The 25,296-nt window shown below is 39.7% G+C and overlaps 2 protein-coding genes across 4 annotated transcripts; one reads left to right on the top strand and one right to left on the bottom strand.

Annotated features, from left to right (window-relative positions):
* The first annotated feature begins 403 nt into the window (after positions 1-403).
* POLB (DNA polymerase beta) lies at positions 404-21,676 on the top strand. Of its 3 annotated transcripts, XM_060001072.1 has the most exons (15): positions 404-589; positions 913-970; positions 3,277-3,343; positions 4,617-4,691; positions 5,305-5,363; positions 6,775-6,824; positions 8,919-8,970; positions 10,771-10,825; positions 10,923-10,995; positions 12,361-12,431; positions 13,022-13,108; positions 18,512-18,576; positions 19,069-19,208; positions 20,198-20,321; positions 21,560-21,676. In XM_060001072.1, the coding sequence occupies exons 1-14, from the start codon at positions 529-531 to the stop codon at positions 20,290-20,292; spliced, it is 1,008 nt and encodes a 335-aa protein (XP_059857055.1). In that variant the 5' UTR covers positions 404-528; the 3' UTR covers positions 20,293-20,321; positions 21,560-21,676. The 3 variants fall into 3 exon arrangements, with proteins under 3 accessions (XP_059857055.1, XP_059857054.1, XP_059857056.1); XM_060001071.1 differs by lacking the exon at positions 21,560-21,676 and having other exon boundaries at positions 20,198-20,430; XM_060001073.1 differs by lacking the exons at positions 8,919-8,970; positions 10,771-10,825; positions 10,923-10,995; positions 21,560-21,676 and having other exon boundaries at positions 20,198-20,430.
* On the bottom strand, positions 21,533-24,844 carry DKK4 (dickkopf WNT signaling pathway inhibitor 4). The gene is given in 6 exon segments (XM_060001492.1): positions 21,533-21,763; positions 22,428-22,444; positions 22,649-22,681; positions 22,684-22,794; positions 23,225-23,375; positions 24,400-24,844. Coding segments are annotated over 6 exon segments (651 nt in total). The 5' UTR covers positions 24,508-24,844.
* Positions 24,845-25,296: the final 452 nt, after the last annotated feature.

Here is a 25,296-nt window from a genome sequence, read left to right as displayed (position 1 = left end):
CACCCCATCATCTTACATACCCCATCATCTTACATACCCCACCATCTGAAGTTTTGACTTCAGAGTCAAAACCAGACTTCCCTTCTACGGAGAGGACTGAAGAAAACGTTATGCCTGGGAAGACAGGTACAACGCCTTAGGTTAGGAGTCCAAGTCTTCCCATAGGAACCCCACTGGGTTGTAATCCTGAGGCTCCCATTTCCCTTCCGCCAAATCTAAGCTCGGGTCCAACATCCTCCTCCCGGTCCTGCAGGCTCCAGGATCCTTTTTCTCTCTCGCCGTTGAGGCCCCTCCCCGGCCCCGCCCCCTGGCATTGGGTCCCCCACCGGCCCCGCCCCTCCCTGTGACGTCACTCGTGCGCCGCGCCCCGCCCCCCCAGTCAGAAGCCCTCATTGTTCAGCCAGTCGCGCTGGTTTCGCCGCGTTGGGCTGATCCTGCGTCCTCTCCAGGTCGCAGCTCCTCCCGAAAGCTGGGCAAGGGGACCATCCCTGGCTGTGAGCTCTCTGCGGTCCTCGGGTGCAGGCCACCATGAGCAAACGGAAGGCGCCGCAGGAGACGCTCAACGGGGGCATCACCGACATGCTCACAGGTTAGCCCGGCCCGGCGCCGCTGCCTTTCTCCTCTCCTCCCTCCCCGCTGCTTTCCCTTCCTTCTCTCGAGTCCCGACAGCCCAAGGATGTCCGGCCCCTAGCAGCCCGGAGTCTTCCGTGCAGATCTTCCTCCGGCGCCGGTGGCAGATTGTCAGTCCTGCTGGAGACCCTTGAGTCACGCTTGGGCTGCCCTTAGCCTGGCCGGTGTACAAGCGGGGAGGTCCCTGTCCCTTAAGAGGTCGTTACGCCTCCTTCCAGGAAACTCAGTTCTCGTTTGTTTACTCGTGGTTCTTGTTCACCGAGCCTCTTGTTGCCTTTTCAGAACTCGCAAACTTTGAGAAGAACGTGAACCAGGCTATCCACAAGTACAATGCCTACAGGTGGGACGGGGGGGCATTCTCTGTTAGCATGCGTTCTCGGATGTGTGGCAATTAACAGGGCTGAGGGTCCAGTGGATATGAGGACCGTCTGTAGGAGGGGATAAAAAGCAAGAACTGAGGGTATTGACTCTGGTGGCACTTTACTGCGATATTTCTGGGAGAATTTGGGCAGAGTTCTGTAGGATCAGTTTTGATTAGTTGCCAATTCTGATTGAAAATAGGCTAAGACATATTTTTCCCATCATTGAACGTGAATTACTGAAAATGCAGTTTGATTTTAAGTCATAATGAAAGACAGTGGGTGAGGTCTGTGCTGTAAAGTAGATGTGGTTCAGGGGAATCTTTCCATCTGGTTGGTGTGTGGCTGATCTGTCACCTTTTGAATCTCATCCTTGTCCATTTCACCAGGGCCGTTATCCTAGCCGTTAATGCCATATCCGCCTGCTTCCGCCCCTTTAATCTGTAAACATGTCCAAGTCCCTCAGCTCTTAAGAGCAAAAACAAAGCAATCTTCTTCACCTCCCTCTGCCCTCTAGCTAGCACCTTTTTCTTTCCTCCACTTTACAGTTAACCTTGAATAATCTGTATTCCTTGCCTGGATTTCCTCATCCCCAGTCATTCTTTATCTCATTGCAGTGTAATTTCCATCCTGCCATTCCTCTGAAAAGGTTCTCACCCGTATCTCATCTTACTGGACTCTCAGTGGCATCATCTTGACTTCCATGATGGCACAATCTTCTGTTCTTTCTCCTCTTGTATCTTACCTTTTAATGTTGGTAGTTCCCAGAGGTCTGCCCTGAGCCCTCTTTTCTCACTTTTATACTTTCCTTGGCAATCTTACCATTCTTGGCTTTGAATACCAGTCAGTGACTCCAGATCTGTATTCACTGGGCTTTTCTCCAGATTTTCAAGCCTATGTTACCTTTGTCTCTACCCTTTCAAAACTAAACTCAACTCCCATCTTTGCTTCTCACTCACCATAACTAAAAGCTGATTACACTCCCTTTCGTTGCCTCCTGTGAATTCCTCCGTAAAATATTTGTACTGTTGTCCACACATTTGATGATCTCAAAATCAGAGAGCGATTCAACCCCGTATTCTACTTGAGTCTCAGGTGGCTTCAGAGAGGAGGTGTTTAGTCTTCAAGGAGCCCATCAGGAGATAAGGGAGAGGAGGAACAATCTAGAGAAAGGAAACAAAATGAGCCAAGGCACTGAGACACGAAGGGGTATTGCATTTTCTAGGAAGTCAGTAATTCAGTTTGCATAAGGGGTATAGTCTGAGTGGGCAATAAGTCTGGAAAAGCAGGTGATGCCCTACCACCCCTGCAGGCTCCTCCCCAGCCCCCAGTCCCCATATACATTTCTCTTGATGTGACCAAAGTATTCTCTTGAATTAAATATTTCCTCTTTACCTTGATAAAACCCCAAAGCATCTGCATACAAAAGGTCTTTCCTGATTTAATTCTTCTTCCCTTTCAGGCTTTGTGCCATAGTGCCAATTATGTGGAACTGCTTGTCTTTGCTGAAACAATTTCCTCCACAAATTGCCCTCAGCCTACCTTTCCAGACTCATCATCAGTAACATGCTAATACAGAAGTCGAAATCCAAATCTGAAGGTTATATGTGCTAGAACAGAGTGAAAAACTAAGGCTTCAAAGACTATCCAAAACTACATTTAGCATTGAAATTATAGACAGGATACCATCAGTGAGCTCCCAGGGTGGACCCAATCTGTCACCAGACTACTGAGCTAGGTATGTGTGGAGATGGCAAGGATACAGGTCACTGCTTTACGTGGAACCGAAATGAGAGCAATGAAAAAGAAGAACTGGTACAAGGACATAGGGGAATACAGTTTTAAGCCATGAATTTAAAAATAACCATCCATAAGCCAGTTTGGTACGTAGTAGTTTGAATACTTCTAGGTGGCACATTTTTTATGAAAGGAGAGTTATGAACAATTTCTAAAAACTAGCTATTAAAAAAAAAGCTCAATGATATTTTCCACTTAATCCCAGAAAGGAAAGCCTACTGGTTTCCTGGATCTCCCTAGTTTTACATATACGGTTGAAACTGTGTTATTCTCAAATGCGAGGGTTTTCAGGATACTTTTACAAGTTAGAGATGCAGGGGGTCTGTCAGCTCATTGAGTTTTAAAGTTTTACACGGATGTGGAAGATAAGTTCACCTTGGTGAAAGTTTAAGCTGCATATTTGTTTGTATGTATATTCCAGTTTAAGAAAAACTAATACTTTGCTGGCTTTCCAATTGGTTTTCCTTTTTTTTGTTCTTTTTACTTGTAGAAAAGCAGCATCTGTGATAGCAAAGTACCCACACAAAATAAAGAGTGGAGCAGAAGCTAAGAAACTGGTAAGTTTAGGGAGCAAGTTGATCGAAGAGCTCACACATGTACCCATCTGATGGGTTCCCACAAGATGAAATTTGCCTCCGAAGCTGCCGTGACCCACACGGGCAGATTTCACTGCTTTCTTGGAATAATATTAATGTGTTTCAAGCATACTTTTTCAAGCTTGGAGTGTTTTTATTGGGGGAGGGGGTGGATTTAAGATTTTTTTTAACATATGTACTTACAGTTTTCTTTCTCTACTTTGCCACGTATATGTGTACTCATTCTCACGCTGAATTTCAGCTTGAGTGTTACTCCTCAAGGAGAGTGTGGTAACAGAGCGGTACTCGCATGTCTGCTCGCTAGCTGTTCTTTCTGATCCCCAGGTAGAGGAACTTATGTGAGTTAGTGTTCCCAAGGAGATCTTACCTACTAATAAGCACACGATTAAGCCCCTTTGCATGTTATGGCATTTAGCCCTGTTCTCTGTAATTTCCGTGAAGCCCTGTATGCTAATAGTGTCACTCTCGGGTGGGACTTGGCATTCTCTGTTCCAGCACATCCCTCACGTGATGCAGGTGTATGCAGAAGCCTGAGAACTTCTGTTCTAGAGCAAGTCCATGACAGCATTGTTATAATTTCAAAAATTGGAAAACATCTAAATGTTCTCCTGTACGGTAGTCTTAAAGTAAATTATGATACATTCCTACAATAATACACTATGCGGTCATTAAAGATGTTGTAGTTTAATTATCGATACAGAAATTTGTTCATGATTCATTTTTAAGTTAAAGCACTTTACAAAGCAGTATGATTCTATTTTTGTAAGAAAAAAGTAGCCGTATGTATACACACACACACACACACACACACACACATATATACACGCACGTAACTTTGCATATATATATGAGCAAAAAAGAAGTCAGTACATAGCAGATGTTAAGTGGCAAGGTTACAGGTTATTTTAATTTTCAGGGTGATGAAATTAACAAGTGATTCTAATATTTTCTTTATGCAATTTTATATTTTCTAATTTTTCTACAACAAAAGTTAATTTTGAAAACGCAAGGTCATTTAGAATTGTCTTATTAGGGCTCCTCTTTTGCCAATCATTTAAACATTTTGTCTTTGGGAGAATATATTTTTACTGGTGCTCAATTTTCTGTGTCCTTTGTTTGAAAACTGGTCATGTGACAATCACTGTTTTTTCATTTCTCATTTTTTCCTTTATCTTTTAGTGATTTGGTAAGCATAATATTTATGTGACTTTTATATTTTTTATTTTCTATGTAGCCTGGAGTAGGAACAAAAATTGCTGAAAAGATTGATGAGTTTTTAGCTACTGGAAAATTGCGTAAACTGGAAAAGGTAAAATGCTAACTTGTTTGCTTATAGTGTCTGCCTTTATGGCAGCTATCATGTAGCACCATTGCAGGGTGGGTGATGTCATCCATCCTCTGTTAGATTCAGTGAGAAAAGGGAGGAGCAGTTTATGGCTTTGTAAGTGTCCTATATTTTAGATTTTGAATATTGTTCTTATAAACTGTTCACTTATTTTATGTTGCATTTAAGAGACTATTAGCATCTGTGATAGAATTACTTCTTTATTTTCAGTACCATTTAGAAGGGAGATTATAAACTTTGACTAAATGATTGTTATCTTTTAGAATTTCTATGCTTAAACTCTCGCAAGCATTTTTATGGTTTTATTTCACCCTGATGATAGTCATTACATCACTTCTGGTCTTTTTATGAATAAGCCTTTTTAAAGTATTGGATAAATTAGAGAAGAGCCATCTTCATCTGCTTTCTTACTCACCTGTAACCACTGGGGTTTTACATGAATCCTTCTGCATGGGGTATCCAGGCAGTGTAAAAGGCTCTTCAAGTCTCTTAGCAGCCTAGTGTATTTCTAATAAGATCATTTGAGTCCTCAAAGCATTCCTAAATCATTGTTAGACTTTTTTTTTTTTCCTTAAAGATTCGGCAGGATGATACGAGTTCATCCATCAATTTCCTGACTCGAGTTAGTGGCATTGGGTAAGAATTATTTTTTAAGCAGACACAGTAGTAGGGTTGTTTAATTTTTTTATGTCAGCCAAACTAAAGTACATGCTCTTTCTCTTCAAGGCCTGTACCTTTCCACCTCTGCGCCTTTGCCCATGCAGTTCACTCACCCATATTTCACATGTCTCAGGCTGGTTCTTCAGAGGCTGCCGCGACTTTAAAAGCCCCATTCAAGGCACGTGAATCCAGTTTGAGTCCCCAGCCAGAAGTAATCTCTCCTTCCTCTAAGCTCCATTAGCACTTGCTCTGTGGACTTATTATCACTCCCTCCACATTGTGGCTCTTTTGCCTCTCTGAGCGTGGTATTTATCTTAAACATTTAAGCTTTTTCTGTAGTACCTGGCCTATGAGCTTGGAACAAGCACTCCAGTATTTCCTAATGAAGGCATCTCTATCTTAAAGTTGAGCTAGCAGAGGCTTCTTTGACACTGGAGAGAATAAAGGTTAACACTGAAGTATTAGGGCTGCAGTGCTTCACTTAACTCTCTTCTTGATGAAATGAGGCCATTCTTTTAGGTATATGATGATTGTTCCTTAATGGCAACCATTTGATGAATGTTATTTTAAAATATATTAAATTCCTAAACCTAGTATACTGAAAAGGAGCATGACTCCTTGGGGACCCAAGACAATTATAAAATGTTAATATTTGTTTTAGAGAGCGTCTGTTACATTATTCTCATTTTCCAGGCAAGAAAACTGAATGCAGAAAGTGAGATAGCTGTGGCAGGGCCAGAATCAGAACCTGGGTCTCCCGACTCCCAGTCCAGATCTATTATTTCTATGCCACATTGCCCTCCTGATATGAATGTCAGTTTCTGTACCAAGGCTCTTTGTCATTAAAATCTCAGTTTAAGTATCATCTGAGAGGCCTTCCCTCACCACCCAATCTAAAGAAGACCCAGCCACTCTGTCATATTACCCTATTTTAATTCATCTACCAGATATTTTTCTTTGTTTATATATCTGTTTATTGTCTCTCTCTAACCACTGGAATGTATAAACAGGTAAGACCAGGGCCCTTATTTGTCTTATTCCTGCTGTATTTTCAGCACCTAGAAGAATATCTGACACATAATAGGCCCTCATTAAATCTCATTTGAATGAATGGTTTTCAAGTGCCTGTATGTCTGGTGTATGAATAATGTACGGCATTATGCCACCTAGCTGCTTGGATGTCTTTTTCATATCTAAATTTATGACTGTCTCCCTAGATTAAGGCTTCAATAATTTGAACATTACCAAAGTAACCACACAGTAGTTTAGCAGGTGTTTTTTTTAGCTCAAAGGTAGCTTTTATGTTTGACAAGAGGAGGCATAACTGGTTATTTGTTGGATCCTGAGTTTCACTTGACACTGAGATAATGCTTTTCTTTCTTTGTAGTCCTTCTGCTGCAAGGAAGTTTGTAGATGAAGGAATTAAGACATTAGAAGGTGAGTCTGTACAGTGGGTCACTAATTTCAGGTCAGATATAGTGCTGAAGGACCATGCTCTAACAAACTGGAATTTGAAAAACCCTTTCTCAATTAGTAGAAACGAATGGTAAGATTTTCTTTTTAACTCTACAGTAGAGAACAGATATAAAGTATAGCTTATATTCCCATTTTAAACATGTTTTGGTTTATAATTTAGAAAAAAATCAAGAAGAACAAGAAGTGGCTTCTTGGTTTAAAGGCAATGATTCATTTGTAGATTTTTACACGATTTTTAAATTGCTTTTGTTTCTTTAATAAAATTCTAGACCATAAAGTCCTATACATTCAGCCTAAAAGCCAAGTTATGTATATTGAGAAAAATTCGGTTAAGAGGCTTGCAATGCTTATTGAAGGGATTTTTGCTTCCAAAGAAGTGATAAAAATAAAAGTCAAGTAATTATAAAACATTTTCCTTAAACCTAATATAGCCATCTTTTAAATATAATTTATCTCTTCATGCTTTCAAGGGTGTATACTATATGGATTCATTACAGCACATCTGTGGCACTTGGGGAGTAATATTTGTGGGCTCAACTAATTTATAAGCAACCCAGATGGTCAGGAGGACAGATTTTGGAGACTGACTTGGGTTTGAATCCAGTCTCCACCCCTTTATTAAAATAGTTGACTGTGGGGGCTTCCCTGGTGGCGCAGTGGTTGAGAGTCCGCCTGCCGATGCAGGGGACACGGGTTCGTGCCCCGGTCCGGGAAGATCCCACATGCGGAGCAGCTGGACCCGTGAGCCATGGCCGCTGAGCCTGCGCATCCGGAGCCTGTGCTCCGCAACGGGAGAGGCCACAGCAGTGAGAGGGCCGCGTACCGCAAAAAAAAAAAAAAAAAAAAAAGTTGACTGTGATACTTCAGTCTCTCAGCTACAAAATGGTATCAAAATATCTCTCTCATATGATTTAATGCAATAATGTATGTAAAAGACTTAGCAGAGTCCTTGGTACCTAGTAAGTACTTAAAAATAGTAACTGACTCTTAAAAGGCATGATTAATAAGTAATATTATTAACTTGAGAATTTGTGTGAATCACATAGCTAGAGAATGAATTGTTCTATATATGCATCTTAGAGAGGGTTTGTGCTTTTCTGCGTGTGGCGTATATAATTTACCTGAGTGAAATATTAGTTAAAGAGGTCAGGAGTTTGTTTCTCAAAGGTATTCGTTGCATCCCTTGGGGTGTCAAGGATCTACTGTGGTGGTTTTACATTATTTCACCATTCACAGATATGTAATGTAATAGCTGTCGATATCCCTCTCTCCATATATAACAAACTCAATATTTCTGTGGCATTTTCGGTCATATACCTTAGTGTTTTCTGTGTGCACACAATTATGAGAAACATTACATGCTTATTTTTAATAATGAAGGTGCTTATTTTTCTCCATTTTATGTCTCCAGAGAGAATTTATGTTTGTGAATATAAGGGTGACCATAGGAGTTGCTTTTGAAGCATACGTATCTTGCCGTTTCTTTAACAAGGCTCACTCCTGTGCCTGTACCCACTAAAGGACCACCCAGATGGGACTCGGTCACTTTCAGTTTAAGATATTACAGTTTTCTTGATTAAAAAAATGATAATACTACCTCTCCTTTCAAGGGGATTTTTAGCATAGTGCCTGCACAAATCGGTACTCAATAAATATTAATCCAGTGAAGGGAATGAACAAATGAACAGTATGAATGAACTTCTCATGCTGCTATTAACCGTAAATTAAGCAATATAGGTTCTTAGAAGGTGCGTTTTGCTATACCAGTGAAGTTTGGTATGATCCTGGTATGTTTTATCTACTGTTCTATGTAGCTATAATTGAAATTTTGATTCAGTAAATAAAAATGATTATGCAGTCACTGTTGGGTTTTACTACTGACTTGAAGAATCACTTTTATCTAGTTCTTACTATCTGAAAGTTTTTTCATTTGCTTTTCAAAGTCATTTCAGTGTGTTTTCCAGGTAGTTCTTTGAAAAAAAGGATCACTGAAATTAGCATTTTTTTTCAAAAATGTTTAAATCAGCATCTCAACTTTATTTATCTTCTATACAGATCTCAGAAAAAATGAAGATAAATTGAACCATCATCAGCGAATTGGGCTAAAGTAAGATAGCAGATTTCCTTTTGACACTTGAAATGTAAAAGTAAAATTTTTTATAGCCATTCTTCCGTACACCATAAGTCTTCAGACTTAGCTAAACACGGCCATTTTACTAATCAGAAATGCTAAGATTTGTTGCAGACTCCTGTAGAGAATAAGCCTGTATTCACACGTGTTTTTTTACTGCCTTCTAGTTTGTTTGCTTGTTTTGAGTATATCCCACATTACCTTGACTTTAGCTGGGAACTTCCCCTTAAAATACATAGAACTGAGGGCCTCAGTTAGTCAGGGTATTTATTTCATGCTTACATTGTAGAAAGCACTGCCTCTGAGGTTAGGATATAAACAGGTTCTGTGTAGCTCTTAAGAAGTTTAGAGTCTACCTGAGAAGACGGGACATGACCATGAAACACTAAATTTTTTTAAAAAGGAAAAGGAAGAAAACCCAGACACCGAAATACCAGAATAGGAATAACTAGTAGACGTGTCGTCTGTCAGCATGGGTAATTACTTTGTCAAGTGCAAGATACAGACCCCCTCTTCTGACTGATTATTTACAGCACGTAGTGTACGTGCATAAGCATGTACCTCCTCTGGTCTTAGGTTGTCTTGTTGGCCATTCAGTCCTAATAACCTTCTGAACTTCCCTGTTGATGCCTTACCACAATATTTTAAAACTTACACTGCCTTTCCAAAACTCTGAATCAGTAAAAGATCAGGATGGTGTAGTTCTCACTCTCCTTGCATTTACGTAGTTACATAGTAAATGGAGATCTTCTGAAGAACTTGCTTGTTGTGAGAATTGTTTTTGAACAGGCACTTTATCATTCTTAGATGTTATTTAATACTAAGATAGTATTTTTTTTTTTTTTTTTTTTTTTGCGGTACGCTGGCTTCTTACTTTTGTGGCCTCTCCCGTTGCGGACGTGCAGGCTCAGCGGCCATGGCCCACGGGCCCAGCCGCTCCGCGGCATGTGGGATCCTCCCGGACCGGGGCACGAACCCGTGTCCCCTGCATCGGCAGGCGGACTCTCAACCACTGCGCCACCAGGGAAATCCCCTAAGATAGTATTTTTAATAGCCTTATTGAAATATCATTTCATATACCAAGTAATTCACCCACTTAAAAGTGTGCAATTCAGTGTTTTTTTATATTCCCAGAGTTGTGCAACCATGACTATAGTCAATTTTAGAACATTTTTGTTATCCCCAAAAAAGCCCAAACCCATTAGCCATCACTCCTCATTTCTTCCCAACTGCCCTTCCCTCCCCCAGCCCCTGGCAACCACTATTCTACTTTCTGTCTCTATAGATTTGTCTATTCTGGATATTTCATGTAAATGAAATCATAATATATGGTCTTTTGTGACTGACTTCTTTCACTTAGCATAATGTTGTCTCGGTTTATCCATATTGTTGGATAATATTTTAAAATACAAGTATTTTTCAGGATTTAAGAGCAATAAACTGTAATCCCTGGATTTGCCAGTAGGGAGCAGTCTAACTTGGAACCGTATTAACTTAAATATATTTATTTACTCTTGGTATGTGAATGCGAAGTTTATTTAAAATAAGTTTGGATGGAATATCTGGAATATCACAAAGCATGACACTTAAGGATTTTGATCCAAGTTAAGGAATAAACCTCTCCCCACCCCCCCAATTTTACTCTTGTCGTAATGAATTTTAGTCTTGATTTTTGAAAGATCTGCTTGTATAAGGACACTTGATAAAGTAGGCAGTTTAATTTCTAAGATTCAAATTTCACAAAAAATCTTTTGTCTACTTATTCTGTCTTTATAGATATTTTGAGGACTTTGAGAAAAGAATTCCTCGTGAAGAGATGTTACAAATGCAAGTAAGAGTGTGCTGAATTGTATTCTTTGGTTAGAATTGAGAATGTCAATTGGTGAAAAGCCATTTTTAGAATACTGACTTAAGTTTTCTTCTATTAGGATATTGTACTAAGTGAAGTTGAAAAAGTGGATTCTGAATACATTGCTACAGTCTGTGGCAGTTTCAGAAGAGGTAACATACTTCCTAAGCTTAGGTTATTCATGCCTTGATGTTAAAATTGCCTAATGTATATGAAAAACATGGATTAAAAAGATGTAATTTTTGTTACTTTATAGATTTACTAATATCTAGTAGTATTAGCTAAATTTATTTGTTTATAAATGGGAGTATAAATTAGAGGAAATTCATCCTGATTTTATTATAAGATGGGTTTTTTTGATGACTAGTTCTAATAAAATTATTATAAAATAATTTTAGGTATATTAAATGCTAATAGTGGTTATCTGGCTAGATGCTAGTGAAGCCATGAGTAGTTTTTATGTTTGTTGTTTTACTTTATTTAATTTTCTAAGTTTTCTCTAATGGATCTAAGTTTAATGTCTCAGAGACATCAGCTCAGAACCAGTTCTCAAAACAACCAGGTTCTTCAGAAGATCTTAATTTACTATGTGAATGTGAACAAAGTGAGAACCACACAATACTGGTCTCTTACTGGCTCAAAATTTTGGAAGGGTAACCTAAATTTTAAAATATTATCTTAAAAAATTGAAATAGAACTTTATTTAAAACCTTGAAATAGATGTCTGACTGAATCTCTGGCCACCTCTGGAGTTTTGCTTAGGAAGTGGTAATAGGCTATCAGAAATTCTCTGGGTAGCTGCTATAAGAATCTAGCATTCTCTTTTTTTTTTGCGGTATGCGGGCCTCTCACTGTTGTGGCCTCTCCCGTTGCGGAGCACAGGCTCTGGACGCGCAGGATCAGCGGTCATGGCTCACGGGCCTAGCCGCTCCACGGCATGTGGGATCTTCCCGGACCAGGGCACGAACCCGTGTCCCCTGCATCGGCAGGCAGACTCTCAACCACTGCGCCACCAGGGAAGCCCCAAGAATCTAGCATTCTTATCTATGATGCCATAATAGTAATTGTTACCAGTACTCATCAAGTGAATTCATTCAGAAGAATTGAAATGAATTTTCTGATTAACCTTTGCAGAGTTAGAGCATATTGTTTAATTTGAGATTTTTAAATATTTAGTGTTCATAGATATATTTTAAAGGTATATTTAAATGTTATTTTTATTCAGTATTGAGTAGTTACTTAGGTACATTTTTAATAATATTTAACCAATTGTATGCAACATATATCTAACATCAATTACTGTTGTTATCCCAGATTCTGCTGTTTACATTAATATACCTGAATAGTTGGACAGAAAATTGAACTCTTTTAACTAATTCTGAATATGAAGCACAGTGAAATAGAAAGTTAGGCTGTAAGAAGTAAGACTCTTCTATGTGTGTCATCACCTTGGTTCTGTGTTTGCCTAATTGATAAATTTACAAGGAGAATTCCATACATATTCTTTGCTATCATAGGGGCAGAGTCCAGTGGCGACATGGATGTTCTTCTTACCCATCCAAGCTTTACCTCTGAGTCAACCAAACAGGTACCTCAGAATTTATAAGCAAATGTGATCGGTCTTACACAGCAGTGAATATAATTTTCTAAATGATAGTTGGATATTTTCAGAATGAGTTTTTGTTTTAATCTTTCTGAAAGTCAGTTGAAGTGTTTTGTACTGACTGAATTCTTTGAGAGGCAAAGTAAGTTGTTGGAAGGGACACGCATTGTCCACAAATAATTGGCAGGACAGTCTAGCATTTGGAAGAGATGAAATTTAGTAAAATACTTCCAGAATTATTTATTGTCTATCAAGAAACTTAAGCTCTGTTAGAAGACCCATGAAGGCAAAATGCTTTTGGTTTTGGAATATATACCTTTTAAAGATGAAGCAGGTAACTTTTTGTTTAATGAAACAGATAAAGACAAATGATGTCTATTTGGGGGTATCATGATATTGGTGAAAAGTGGTGGTTTCATTTGATAAGATGAATTTTCTGTTAGAAGAAAAGGTACTCAGAACATAGGAAAACTAGGCATTTCTGCATAGAGCATCAGAAAACTCATTTTAAAAATGCTCTCTTGCTGTAACAGAGTAATTGCTTTTTTTCTTATTCCCTAATTATGATTCTATAGCCAAAGCTGTTACATCGTGTTGTGGAGCAGTTACAAAAGGTCCATTTTATTACAGACACTCTGTCAAAAGGGGAAACAAAGTTCATGGTAAGTACTCACTTGAATTAACACATTTAAAAAAAAACTGTGGAGACTGTCCAGTAACCATTCTGAGTGTGACCTCACTGTAGCTTAGTGTCACGGTCAGTAAATAGGACATCCTAGACCTTAGAGGAGATATATTCTCTAATCTGAGAATATTTTAGTAAAGAGGGTTTTTTTGTTGTTTTTGTTTTTTTTTTAATTTATTTGGTTGCATCAGGTCTTAGTTGCTGCAGGTGCACTCCTTAGTTGCAGCTCAAGGGCTCCTTAGTTGTGGCATGTAAACTCTTTGTTGCAGCATGCATGTGGGATCTAGTTCCCGGACCAAGGATCGAACCCTGCATTGGGAGCGTGGAGTCTTAACCACTGTGCCACTAGGGAAGTCCCAGTAAAGAGTTTTGTTCTAAATTCCCCACTTGTAAATAATCTGTGCCATTGGAATAGGTAATTATGCATAATCTGCTATTTTTAAAATATCCATAATGACTTTAATACATTATATTTTTTCCCTAAAACAGCAAATACTCTTTGACTCAGAATATATTAATAAGTGAGATTAGAATTGTCTGAAGAGTATTAATCTGTTACAAGACCAAAGAAAGAAGGCATCAGGGTACGTGATAGAACGTCCAGGGGAAGAACTATGCTATATGAAAGGGGCTCATAGAGGGGGCACCTGTGGAGTCGTCCCAGTGAAACACACTGTGATGGACTGTCAAAGTCCTGTGTTCTTCCTAGGGGATTAAGACTTGAGGATTCAAGACGAATAGCAAATGGATTAAAAACATTAATAAATGGTCCTGTATAAAAACCGAAGGCAAACAGAAATCTAGGGCTAATGTAATAAAGGCTTACATTTATCTGCTGCTCACTTAAATACAGCATTTGGGCGCTCTTTTCTCCATGCCCCCCTTTTCCTAAGTCAGAGACTATGCTTTTGGAGCATGGACATGCTAAAATTAGCAAGAGTCTCACTGTGTGGATTTGACAGTCTTAGCCAAAAGTAGAAGAAGATGGTTGAGATAGATAATTGAATTACCATGTCATTCAGAAAATGGAACGGTGGTTGCCAGGGCATGGGCGGGGCAGCAGGGAGATGGGGAGTGAGTGTTTATGGGGACAGAATGTCAGTTGGGGAAGATGAAAAAGTTCTGAAGACGGATGGTGGTGATGGTTGCATGACAGTGTGGATGTACTTAATGCCACTGAACTGCACACTTAAAAAGGGTTAAAGTGGTATATTTTATGTTATGTGTACTTAATCATATATGCAAAAAAGCATGTCATTTGATTCAGCATGGTGATTTTAATGGGCTATGAAGGTATATTAACTAAGTTGTCACACTTTATCAGTATTTTCAAAAGAACTTTGGGAAAGGTAAAAATAAAAATTCTAGTCAGTTTTTGAGAATTACATTTATGATCTGTTCTCCCTAGTCTGTCAGGTTTTGAGCTCTTACTCTATGCTCAAAAATATATGCACACATGAGATATTAATAAAAATAGGATTTGTATATGCCATATGAACGTCCTTTTAAGTTTAGATTGACTTTAAATCACTCAAAATGAATGTGCATAAATCTTACATTTAAAGAACATTCAATCAGATAAAATCTAAAAATCATGTGCTAGACAAGTTGGGTTGTTTTTTTTAAATAGTAGGAAAGTGTCCTGGTATGCCACCAGGGACCCCTTCTGGCCTCTCTTCCTTCAGTAGTCATCTCTGTGAAAGCACTGGACTCTCTCCTGGGGAAGTGTAGCAGCTGTTTTCAGAGTTAGCCACCAGGAAGGTGTTTACACAATAAAAAAGCAGAAGCATTTTTTTACAGTCTGAACAGTATTCTTCTGTGCCCAAAGAGATCCAGAGGAAAGACCTACAGAGGCTGTAGTAATCCAGCTAGCAAGAATACAAGGAAAAATTACAAGCTGGTGGGCTGGGTGTAACCTGCAAAGGAAGGTGGGTAGCCAAGTATGTGAACATAAAGAGTTGCTGACATAGTGGAATTGGGTTATCCTAGTAGCTGCTCAAAGAAGGGAAGTCCTTTGTCTAGGAAGGTCAGAGGCAGCCAAATCCCAGCGATGCTGCAGAGTCGGCCGGTTCAGACCTCACAGTACATGTGGTGTGTGAAAGACTAGGACCGCTCACCCATCCTAGGATACGGGCTGGGGTTGTGGAAGTCTTGGCTCTATCTAGCCTTCCGTTCTCTCGGTCATACCTGGCAGCACATGTACAGGTATTGGCAGAAAGGGAATCCTCCAAACCTCTTTCCAGAAGAAAACAGGTTAAAAAATAAGAAAGCAGGCTTTTTGTTTGTTTTCAAAGTATAGAAGACTTAGACCACAATAAGAGACCAAGGCCTTTATGTTGTGACATAGGAATCTATCTTAGTGGATGGTCTGTGTATAAAGTTTGTATACCGTACATGTAGTTCATGTATTCACTGAAGCTTAGAAAATGCCGTGTTTGAGCCTCCTGTTTTGACATTTATAATTAGTATTCGTTAGGATGAGAAGCACTCCAGGTCCACTTTCAAATCATTTTATTTTGGAGGCAATAAGAAGTGATTTGTGTCTTGTTGCAAACACGGTGGGTGTTGGTATGTTGCATTGTAGGAAAGTAGATTTGGATACGGAGGCTTTAAGATCTTTTGGTTCCATTGCCAATTTGTTGTGTGACATTGACAAGTTGCTTTACTTCTCTAAGGCCTTAATTTTCTTATTTATAAAATGATATCCTTGCCCTCTGTCAAAGGACTGTTATGCAGATCAGATTAAGTAATATATGTGGAAACGTTGAAGGGTTTGTACAGATATCTTTTGAAGATACTGTATCTTCAAAGAGTTGTGCAGTGTTATACTAGTATAATACATAATAATAATATAAAAGATAATATATTTCTATTTGGAAATAGATCAGTTGGAAGAAGGTAGTAACCTGGAAAGAATTAAATTGGGGAACAGAAAAAGGGATAGAAAAAGAGAAGATGGTGCTATGAAAGAACAAAGTGGGGAGAATGAGTGTCAGTAGGAATGAGAAGGTGTATTCAGTCAATTCACCAAATACATACTTAGCATCTACTACATTCCAGGCTCTGCTCTAGGAGAATGGGATAGATTAGTGAATTTAAGTAGAACTTTTTTTTTTTTTTTTTTTTTTTTTGCGGTACGTGGGCCTTTCACTGTTGTGGCCTCTCCCGTTGCGGAGCACAGGCTCTGGACGCGCAGGCTCAGCGGCCATGGCTCACGGGCCTAGCCGCTCCACGGCATGTGGGATCTTCCTGGACCGGGGCACGAACCCGTGTCCCCTGCATCGGCAGGCGGACTCTCAACCACTGCGCCACCAGGGAAGCCCTAAGTAGAACTTTTATTTGAGGGTATGGGAAGGGACTGCTACTTAACAATGAACATATTAAGTAGGTAAAACGTTAAGATAATAAGTATTGTTTTTTAAAAAGAAAGGGAGTGCAGGAGACGGTATTAAAGAGTCCGGCCTTATTGAGAAGATGAGACCTGGGGAAAGACTTGAAGTAAGGAAGTTAGGCAGGCAGGTCTCTGCGGGGAGAGAGAGGCAGGCAGGAGTCAGGGCAGTGACCCTGAGCACGTGAACATGAGCAGAGATCACGAAAGGAGTTAAGATCTCTATGTTTCTGAAAGGAAATTGGCTGCAAAATGAATTCAGCTTATGAAGTGGAGTAAACTCCACTCCATATCGATCCACTTGTTTTCAGAACATCTTGTTGGTATAAGCACTGACTAAATAGTTTTAAAGATACGACCATCTGTGTGTTTTTTAAGTTATCTTCAAAACATGAATTCTCTTAAATTAATAGTAATCAAAGCTTAGGAAAGCCAGGGTTATTCCAGCTCTTCTTGTAAACTCAGGGTCTTTAGTTAATTGAACTATTCTTCCCGTGAATATAATGACATTTGGAAGAAAAACCAATTTCCTCTGCATTTAGATGCCTTTTTACTTTATATATGGTGAGTACCACTCAAATTTTAGCGTTTCGTGCAGGTTTGACCTCGGAGGATGATTTTCTGTGAAATATCTACAGCGAGGATTCACTGGACAATAGAATATACCTTGGCTACACTTGGGGAAATGAAAGAGGCTTTATTTCAGACAGTCAGCATGAAGTGACCTAACTGAAATGCCAGACAAAACTAATCCACTCAATTGAGTAAAGAATTTACAGTAATACAGAGAAATTCTTTAACATTAGCACTTCAGAAAAAGTGCAGGAAATAAAATTAGCCTTGAGGACAGGAACAAAGCCATTAGATGGAATCCTATTACTGATGTGACAAACAGAAAGATCGTTGCCTGTGGGTTCAGACATCCAGATCTGCAAGGTAATGCCTCATGGTAATTCCATTTGAAGGTTGAGTTGGAACTTGTTAGTGCCTAAGAAGGTAGGTTTCATATTTGAAGATAAACAGGTTTCATTAATCTCTCAGGAATAGGAGTTGCTAAAGAAAATACCCATTTTAGATTTTAGATTTTGATTTTTCTATGTTGCTGAGTGAAAAGTATGTCTTTTAGTGACGTGTGTACCAACTCGACTGCTCTTTAGGACCAGAAACCTGTCACTTGTGTAGTTTTCTTAGAATGTGGCATTTGAAGCTTTAGATTTGAAATTTGGTGATGTTTGTATTTCTTTTTACATGTTTATGCATTGCTGCCCAGTCCATAAACTGTCCCCATTTTCCTGGAAAAGCAAAAGATAACAAAACACACCTTGATAATTATTGTTTAAAAACTGCAGAAGTATTAAAAAAGAAAACTGCAGAAGTATAATGAAAACTCACCTGTAGAGAAGGAAGAAAACGATCCTCTAATTTTCTTGTCTTTTAAATTTTTCTTAATTTTCCTCTCTCTGTCTTTTCTGATTTCTGGGAGATTTCCTCAATTTCAACTTCTTCTACTTCTATCATATTTTAAATTTTGATTTAAATCTTTTCCTTGTGTTTTCTTTTTCTGTAGAATTCTGTCCTTATTTCATGGATAAAAATCTGTGATCTGAGAATATTACTGATAGCTTTTGTGTCTGTTTTCTTCTCCCTGAATAATCATTGTTTCTTCCAAGTTGCTTTTTTCTGTTTGTTTTGGTCTCTGTCTTTCACGCTTTCCTTGATTAGCTTCTCTTGTTTAGAGTCACACAAAAGCCAGACCCTCATAACCGGAACCCTTGCCTGCTGTTTCATGTGGTTCTCTAGTTATCATGAAGCACAGTAGGAAGGCAGGGGTAATATATAGTGCATAGAAAAGCTACCAAGTTACAAGCGCTCACAACTCTAAAACTGCCTCCATTTAAAGCAAAAATAGCTTCACAGTTAACAGTCTTTGATTAGAATTAAGCCTTAAGTTTAAAAAAATCTTTAAACATTATTTTTAAATATACGTTTTAGGGTGTTTGCCAGCTTCCCAGTAAAAATGATGGAAAGGAATATCCACACAGGAGAATTGATATCAGGTATTACTCAAAATTTGTTGCTGACCTATTAACTTTTCCCTTCTTTTCCCCTTTTCCCCCTCCCTCTGTATGTCTTGGAATTTGCATAAATGTCTAAGACCCCTTTTCATTCCAAAGTGCCATGTGTCCCTGCAATAGACAATGTTTAGCCTGAAAGTATGTAAAGAATAATGACTGTCTGCAGAATCTACTTTATTATCTCTAGGTTCACCATGGTGTCTTCTGCAACTCAGAGTAGATCCTGCCTGGGGAGAGTTGGTTGTAACAAGTGATACTGCTTTGCATTTGTCCACACCTCTTGCAGAGCATAGTTTACTGAAACCTCAGCTAACTGCAAAGTTGAGGTCATTTGAATGGTCTACCTAATGATGGTGTCCTCTTCAGTTATTGGACCACACAGACTTGTTTTGTGCCGTAATGATTTTAAGAGTACTATTTTTGCTAAACTGGAAATATGTAGTAAAAGATTGGTGAATTGTTTATTGGTTGTAGGTTGATACCCAAGGATCAGTATTACTGTGGTGTCCTCTATTTCACTGGGAGTGATATTTTCAATAAGAATATGAGAGCTCATGCCCTAGAAAAAGGCTTCACAATCAATGAATACACAATCCGTCCCTTGGGAGTCACTGGTGAGTATTTTTGTCTGCATTAGAGATAATCCTAGTCGTCTGGATATTTTGGTTTAGCAACTTTGGTTTTTCTAAAAAGCCTTTCAGTAACTGTGCCAGTTAATTGCAGTTTCTTTGGTATTGTTAGTCCCTCAGGCAACAAAAAAAGCTTTAATCCATAGGTGCTCCCAGGCCCTCAGTTGAAGGCCCATGATGACAAGATTCGTTTATTTCCAGCTCTATTAGAATGGATTAAATTCTTTCTACCTCTGGTGGTCAGTAAATAATCTTATTGATCTAAAGTGTTTTTGTTTTCTTAAGTGTATCTCCAAGACTTCCAAAGAACCCAGGTATTTTTGTTAGTGCCAGGCCAAACTTGGTAGCTTTGGCCCCAAGCTTTTAAAGTTTAAAGAGTAAAAATTGCTTGATTTCTGTTTTATAGATCTTGTTAACATTTCACAATATACTATGTGGTTTACTGTTCTCTTCTAGGAAGATGAAGATTTTGTCTTTTTGTCCTGAAAGTGTTTTTCATCCCTGGTAGATGAGGGCTGTGCTTCTCACATGTCAGTGTGTATACAAACGATGTGAGGACCTCGTTAAGTGCAGATTTTAATTCGGTGGCCTTCTGCATTGCCAGTAAGCTGCCAGGTGGTGCCAGTACTGCTAGTCTGGGGACCGTATTTTGAGTTGCAAAGGAACTCACTAGAGTATTTTCTCTAATACGGTGGAGATCCAGCAGACAGAAAAATCATGGATTAGGGCCACTTCAGCTGGCCAGAGTTGGGGTACTGAGGTTCTTTGTGTAGCGCCGGTAATATGTGTGGCAAAGCACAGACACAAGCTCACGGGGGAGGGGGAGGGCAGTCAATATCTTTTTTTTTTTTTTTGAGTGGCTTGGGGACTATTTTCTTTTTCCTCTGAAAGTGAGTCCTGTGTAGCTCTCAGTCCTGAAACCTCTAAACTCCAGAACTGGTTCATGAGGAAGGTTCTGTTCTCCCTCCTTGCAGGAGTTGCTGGAGAGCCGCTGCCCGTGGATAGTGAGAAGGACATCTTTGACTACATCCAGTGGAAATACCGAGAACCCAAGGATCGAAGTGAATGAGGCCCATCCTCCCCGGCACAGCCCAATAGGTCTTAATTTATTTCTTAACCTTTGCTACATAAGGGTCTATGGTGTTTTTAAATAATTGTTTCTTCATGCTGTAGCTTGCGTTAGTCAATAAAACCTCTTGTACTATTATCAGATGATCTTGTGCTTATTTTATTAGCAAATACGTTTCAATTTATATATTCTGTTCATGATGACACTTTACTAAGGGTCAGTGGAGAGGAGTAAGAGATGAGATGATAACAAATCTCAAATGGGAATTTTTGTTTTCTCATTTTCTGCCCTTATGCTATAAACCACGTTACCTCATTACCTTTCCTCCTATTTACTGATTGTAAATTAGTCAATTAGGCAAGCTTTGGAAGAAGGTTCAATCTTTTTTAGAGACTTTTTTCTATGCTTGGCCCATATGCGATTTTGTAACATATACTTATAACCTAATTCCAAGAACAGGTGTGTGGTTTATCTCTTAAATGAAATCTGTAACAGTTGATTGTAATCCATCAGAAAGAGCTTCCCTAATTAAAACCACTTTTAATATGTACCCATATGTATAAAATATGGTCTCTTATACTTTGAACAAAGATTTTACTTTTTTTTGCCCTAGTTTTCTTCCAGTGTAACTTTTAAGTTCAGATGGTCAAAATGTATAAGTAAAAGCACTCCTTGAAAGCCCTAGCTTTGAAATATAGAAATTATTTAAATACAAAATATAGGAAGTTCTCAAATGGTAAGTAAAGCTATTGAAAACAAAATAACGTAAAAGTGCTTTGTAACTTGCAGTGGGCTATACAAACATAAGATACTACCTTTTGAATCTTACTTCTTTATTAACCAAGTTATTTTGTAGCAAAACGGTATTTCCCTTCCAAGAAATAAGTGATTATAAACAATGGGGGTTTTAAGGAAAAATAAAGTATTTGCTGTGATAATTTTCTCTGCCTACTACTGTCAGGTACCATAACTTCACCAGAAATTACGTAAAGATTTATTTGAACTAACGGAATCACTAGATCAGAGTTAAATTTGTTATAGAATCACATCACTTTTCTGCAGAAATAGACAACAAGCCCAAACTAGTTTCCATTCATCACAAGGCAGTTTCTCCAGCTCAGTCTGTTTCACTTACTACAAGATTTGATTTTAAGAGTTATTTGTATGGGAAGATTTTTAAGTTCTTGTCTGAGACTTCTGCTGGAAGACGTGCAGCTGTTCAGATTTTCTGGCCACACTCTTAACCCTGAGTTTCGTTGATTTCCAGTTGCCTGACTTCGACATGATAGTCCAGGACCACAGTCACAGCGCTGGAAGATTTCTGGAGCTTGTGCGGTATCTTTGTGCGCTCTCCTAGAGCAGACCTGTCCCTCCAATGGGACCGGTTTACAAATTTTAGTCCAAAAATGACGAGCACAGCAAAGTCCAGGTTCACAGTCGAAAGTTCTAAGACAGCTTTCTCCCTCTTGTCCTGTAACGAGATTGATACGGGCTTTAGTAATAAGCAGGGGGAATGGTGGCTTGTGAGGGCATGACTGGGTTAGGGCGTGGGGTGTAGGATAAGGTCGCAAAGTAAAGATAGAGCAACAGCATGCCTGGCTCCTGGGCTGAAAGCAACAATGGAGTGGACATCTCTGTCTTCCCAAACACAATTTACTGCTTTATAAAGTTAAAACATTTATTAAAGAAAGATGGGATTTCCAGTCTTGAGACATGAAATAAGTATCACTCATCAGTGTTTTATTAAATAGGATTTGTACTGACCCAAAGAGAGACCACTACTTACACAGGGGGCAATTAGCCGCCTTCAACAAACAAGAATGGCCAATTCACCACCTTCAAAATCCTAGCTGCTTTATGTCAGAGACTGGAATTTGAGACTGCAATTTTGTAAAAAGCGTCTTAGTGAAGTTTGTATTTTGTCCGAGAATGAAAAGTTATTGCATCTATGTTCCTCTCTCCTTTATTTTGTATTCTGAGGATCTAGAAAGGAAAATTTCTATTTGTTAAATTATAGACTATAAAAAGATGTGCATATAAAATTTAATTAAACAATTAAAGTCTTTCTTGCTAACCAGCCCGTTATTATAGCTATTCCCCGTCCTCTTGGCCTGCCAACTATCTTGTGCTCTTACCCCCATGATCTCCATAGCTGTTTATGGAAAGAGATTGGAAATAGGACATGCTCCCTAGGTGCTTCCGGGGTGGAGAGGCATAAGTCAGTTTCAGCCTATCCTTAAGAGCCTAGGAGGAGAAAATATTTTTCTTAAAAAAAAAAAAAAAAAAAAAAAAAAATATATATATATATATATATATATATATATATATATGCTTAGAATGCTGCTGTTACCCTTACTGCCTTGTGATTTTTTAATATTTGGCTTCCTCTTGGTTTGTTTTCCTGAATTAGGTGCTCATTTGTTCCTTGTGTATCTGTGTCATCTTGGTCATCGATCTGCCTCTCCAGTATTGGGGTTGCATCTTCCATTGCAGTGCAAACATCTGAGAGACAAGCAGGTGGAGTTAGAGGATGAGAACCACAGACAAGCTCATTATCAGACTGTCACAGGGTTTGGCAGTACTTCCGCCTTCAGTTTCTGTATAACTTTCTAGATTTCCGGGACACAGGCACTAAATATTTACATCTCACATATGGCAAAGCAGGTGCTTAAGTAATTAATGGAATCTAAGTGAAAACAGAAGAACTTGAAAGATTCCAACTTGAACCCTTGCTTTAAAATCATCTCCAAGTTGCTGGCAAGTTGTTGCCGGGAAAGAAACTATTTTGCTGCATCGGGAAGAGGCAGCTGCGGAGAACCACTTTGGAGCCTTTAGAGAGTGCCTGTCGTGGAATACCCTAGTCTAAGAGACCCGGATGCTGTGTCTGCTCTTTGGGAGCGCTGCAGTCCTGCAAGTCTTCGTGCTGACTCACCGTTCACGCAGAGCGTCCCTGGGCAGCACACGGCAGCCCACTGGCACCACCTCCGTAATCCACAACAGGTAGCACAGGATGGCTTCTCATCCTGGGGTTTGAGGCAGAATTTTCTAGTGTTGCAGTCTGTGTCAGACATGCACTGTGAACCCTGTAAAGAGAAGCTGTTGTCACAGGGCTAGGGAGTCCGGCGAGATGTGAAGAGTTTTTATTCCAGGCAGGAGATGGAGAAAGCCAAAAAGAGAGGCACTTTAAACACTGAGGCAAACCTCAAGCAGCATCTTGACTTTTCGCTAGAATTGGTTTTCTTTCACAAAGGGGAGAGCAAATCACCAACAAAGAGACCTATGTGCTGCAAAGGTTATTTGTGTCTGAAAAATTGTCCTACTTTTAAACATAGAATTTCATCTTTTATGCTCTCTGTGAAAATGGAAGAAAATGTTTTCCCACGTGTGTCTTAGAGACGGTTATGAGATTTTTGATATGTATCTAGAAGCTCTAGATGCTGTGCGATAGTTTAAAGAAGTGTTGGTGTTTGTGGCATCCCTATTTGACCGTTTTACTCCAGTGAATCACATCAGTCACCATTTGCCAAGTAGGCCCCTCAGTGGGCCAACCCAACCGTCCTTTGATTTCTAGTGATGCCTCATTTGCAGAGAAACAGATACCGAAGACTGATTTCTCTCATCTACGGTTGATGCTTTTTCATATGTATATGAAACATTTCCTATAAAACAATTCTGTGAAGTGAGAGGGTTGGCACGCAGCATGTAACTTCTGACTCCCATATTCCCTGGCTGTGTGGCCTTGGTTAAATTCCTCAGCGTCTCTGAGCCCATTTCCGCCATCTGTCATTAGGAGATGTGACAGCTGTCTCAAGCTCTGAGGAAGAGGAGATGAGATAGTATGTATAAAAGGCCTGGCACGTGGTGTATAGCTTTCTAAATGTTAGCTTACTCCCTGATTTATAGGTGAATTGATAGCCCTGAAATTCCATGCCCTGAAAAGCCACTTGGCTCATCTGGTGAGTTAATGCTAAAGCGACTGGATTCTTCCAGGGTGCCTTCCACAGCCTCCATCCGGCCCACCGTCTAGATTAGCTACTTCAGATGCTCATCTGTGTGATGGCTTCACTCGAGCCCAGCGCCCAGCCCTCCTCCTCTACCGAGCGTTACCTTCCGGGCTCCTTGCGCATCCACAGAGCTCTTGTTGTTGACATCCAGAACCAGGGCTCCCAGGGGGGCGCACAGCCAGCCAAGCCGCAGCAGGACCAACACCACCATCCTGGACCTTCTCAGCCCTCCCTGTGTCCTCCTCGAAGCTGGGCTGCTCTGAACCCACGATGGAGCTTTTGCCAAAATGGGAACTCGGCAAGTCGCCCTGGAATTGCTTTTTCTGAAAGAGAAGCAAATCTTCGTTGGAGGAAGGTGTGTGAAATCAGGCGAGTGAGGTCTGACCAGCGGGTTCCCTCTGAAACTGTTTATAGACGTGCCCCCTCCTTTCTCTCCTCCTCCTTCCTCCTCCCTTTCCTTCCTTCTTACCCCACACAGGCTCCAACAAATCCCCTCAAATCTGTTTGATCAATAGTTCAAAACGAGGACTCAATAGAGGGGGAGCAGAGGCAGGGCTGCAGCCACTGCTCCTCCAGGGGTTGAGCCCCTCTTAATCACTGCATATCAAAGTCAGTTCAAAGGGCCAGCGGAAGAGCAGGATGTCTGTATCAAAAGCAAACTCTGATAATCACCTGCATTTCCTACCTTCAGTAATCCTGTGAGGGTGGAGGGAGTCTGCTCTAAGATCTGTTTTCACAGCTAGTTGTGCTCCAAGAAAGGATGAAACCTGTTAGCCAATACGCTCTGCGGGATGCCAAAAACTAATGAGTTACAAAAAATATACTGAGAAACTTTACACTGTGCTCAGACAGTGAAGACAGATAGAAAAGAGACAAAATGCCCCCTGAGTGTCTCTGGTGTTCAGACGTAAAAATCCCAATAGCTTAAGAGCTGTGAATGTAACAGCACCTGTCCCGACTAAATGTCAATTGGAAAATAATTCTCCTTAAAATGAAAATG

The sequence above is a fragment of the Delphinus delphis genome, chromosome 21 (genome assembly GCF_949987515.2).
Source record: "Delphinus delphis chromosome 21, mDelDel1.2, whole genome shotgun sequence".
NCBI classification, from domain to species: Eukaryota; Metazoa; Chordata; class Mammalia; order Artiodactyla; family Delphinidae; genus Delphinus; species Delphinus delphis.
This window is presented reverse-complemented; position numbering and strand designations above follow the sequence as displayed.

Bases quoted from the DNA above. Each gene is read 5' to 3' on its own strand.
- POLB (XM_060001072.1), top strand. From the start codon at position 529: ATGAGCAAACGGAAGGCGCCGCAGGAGACGCTCAACGGGGGCATCACC. The intron at 590-912 runs GTTAGCCCGGCC...TTGCCTTTTCAG, and splicing joins CATCACCGACATGCTCACAG to AACTCGCAAACTTTGAGAAG. The intron at 10,826-10,922 runs GTAAGAGTGTGC...TTCTTCTATTAG, and splicing joins AAGAGATGTTACAAATGCAA to GATATTGTACTAAGTGAAGT.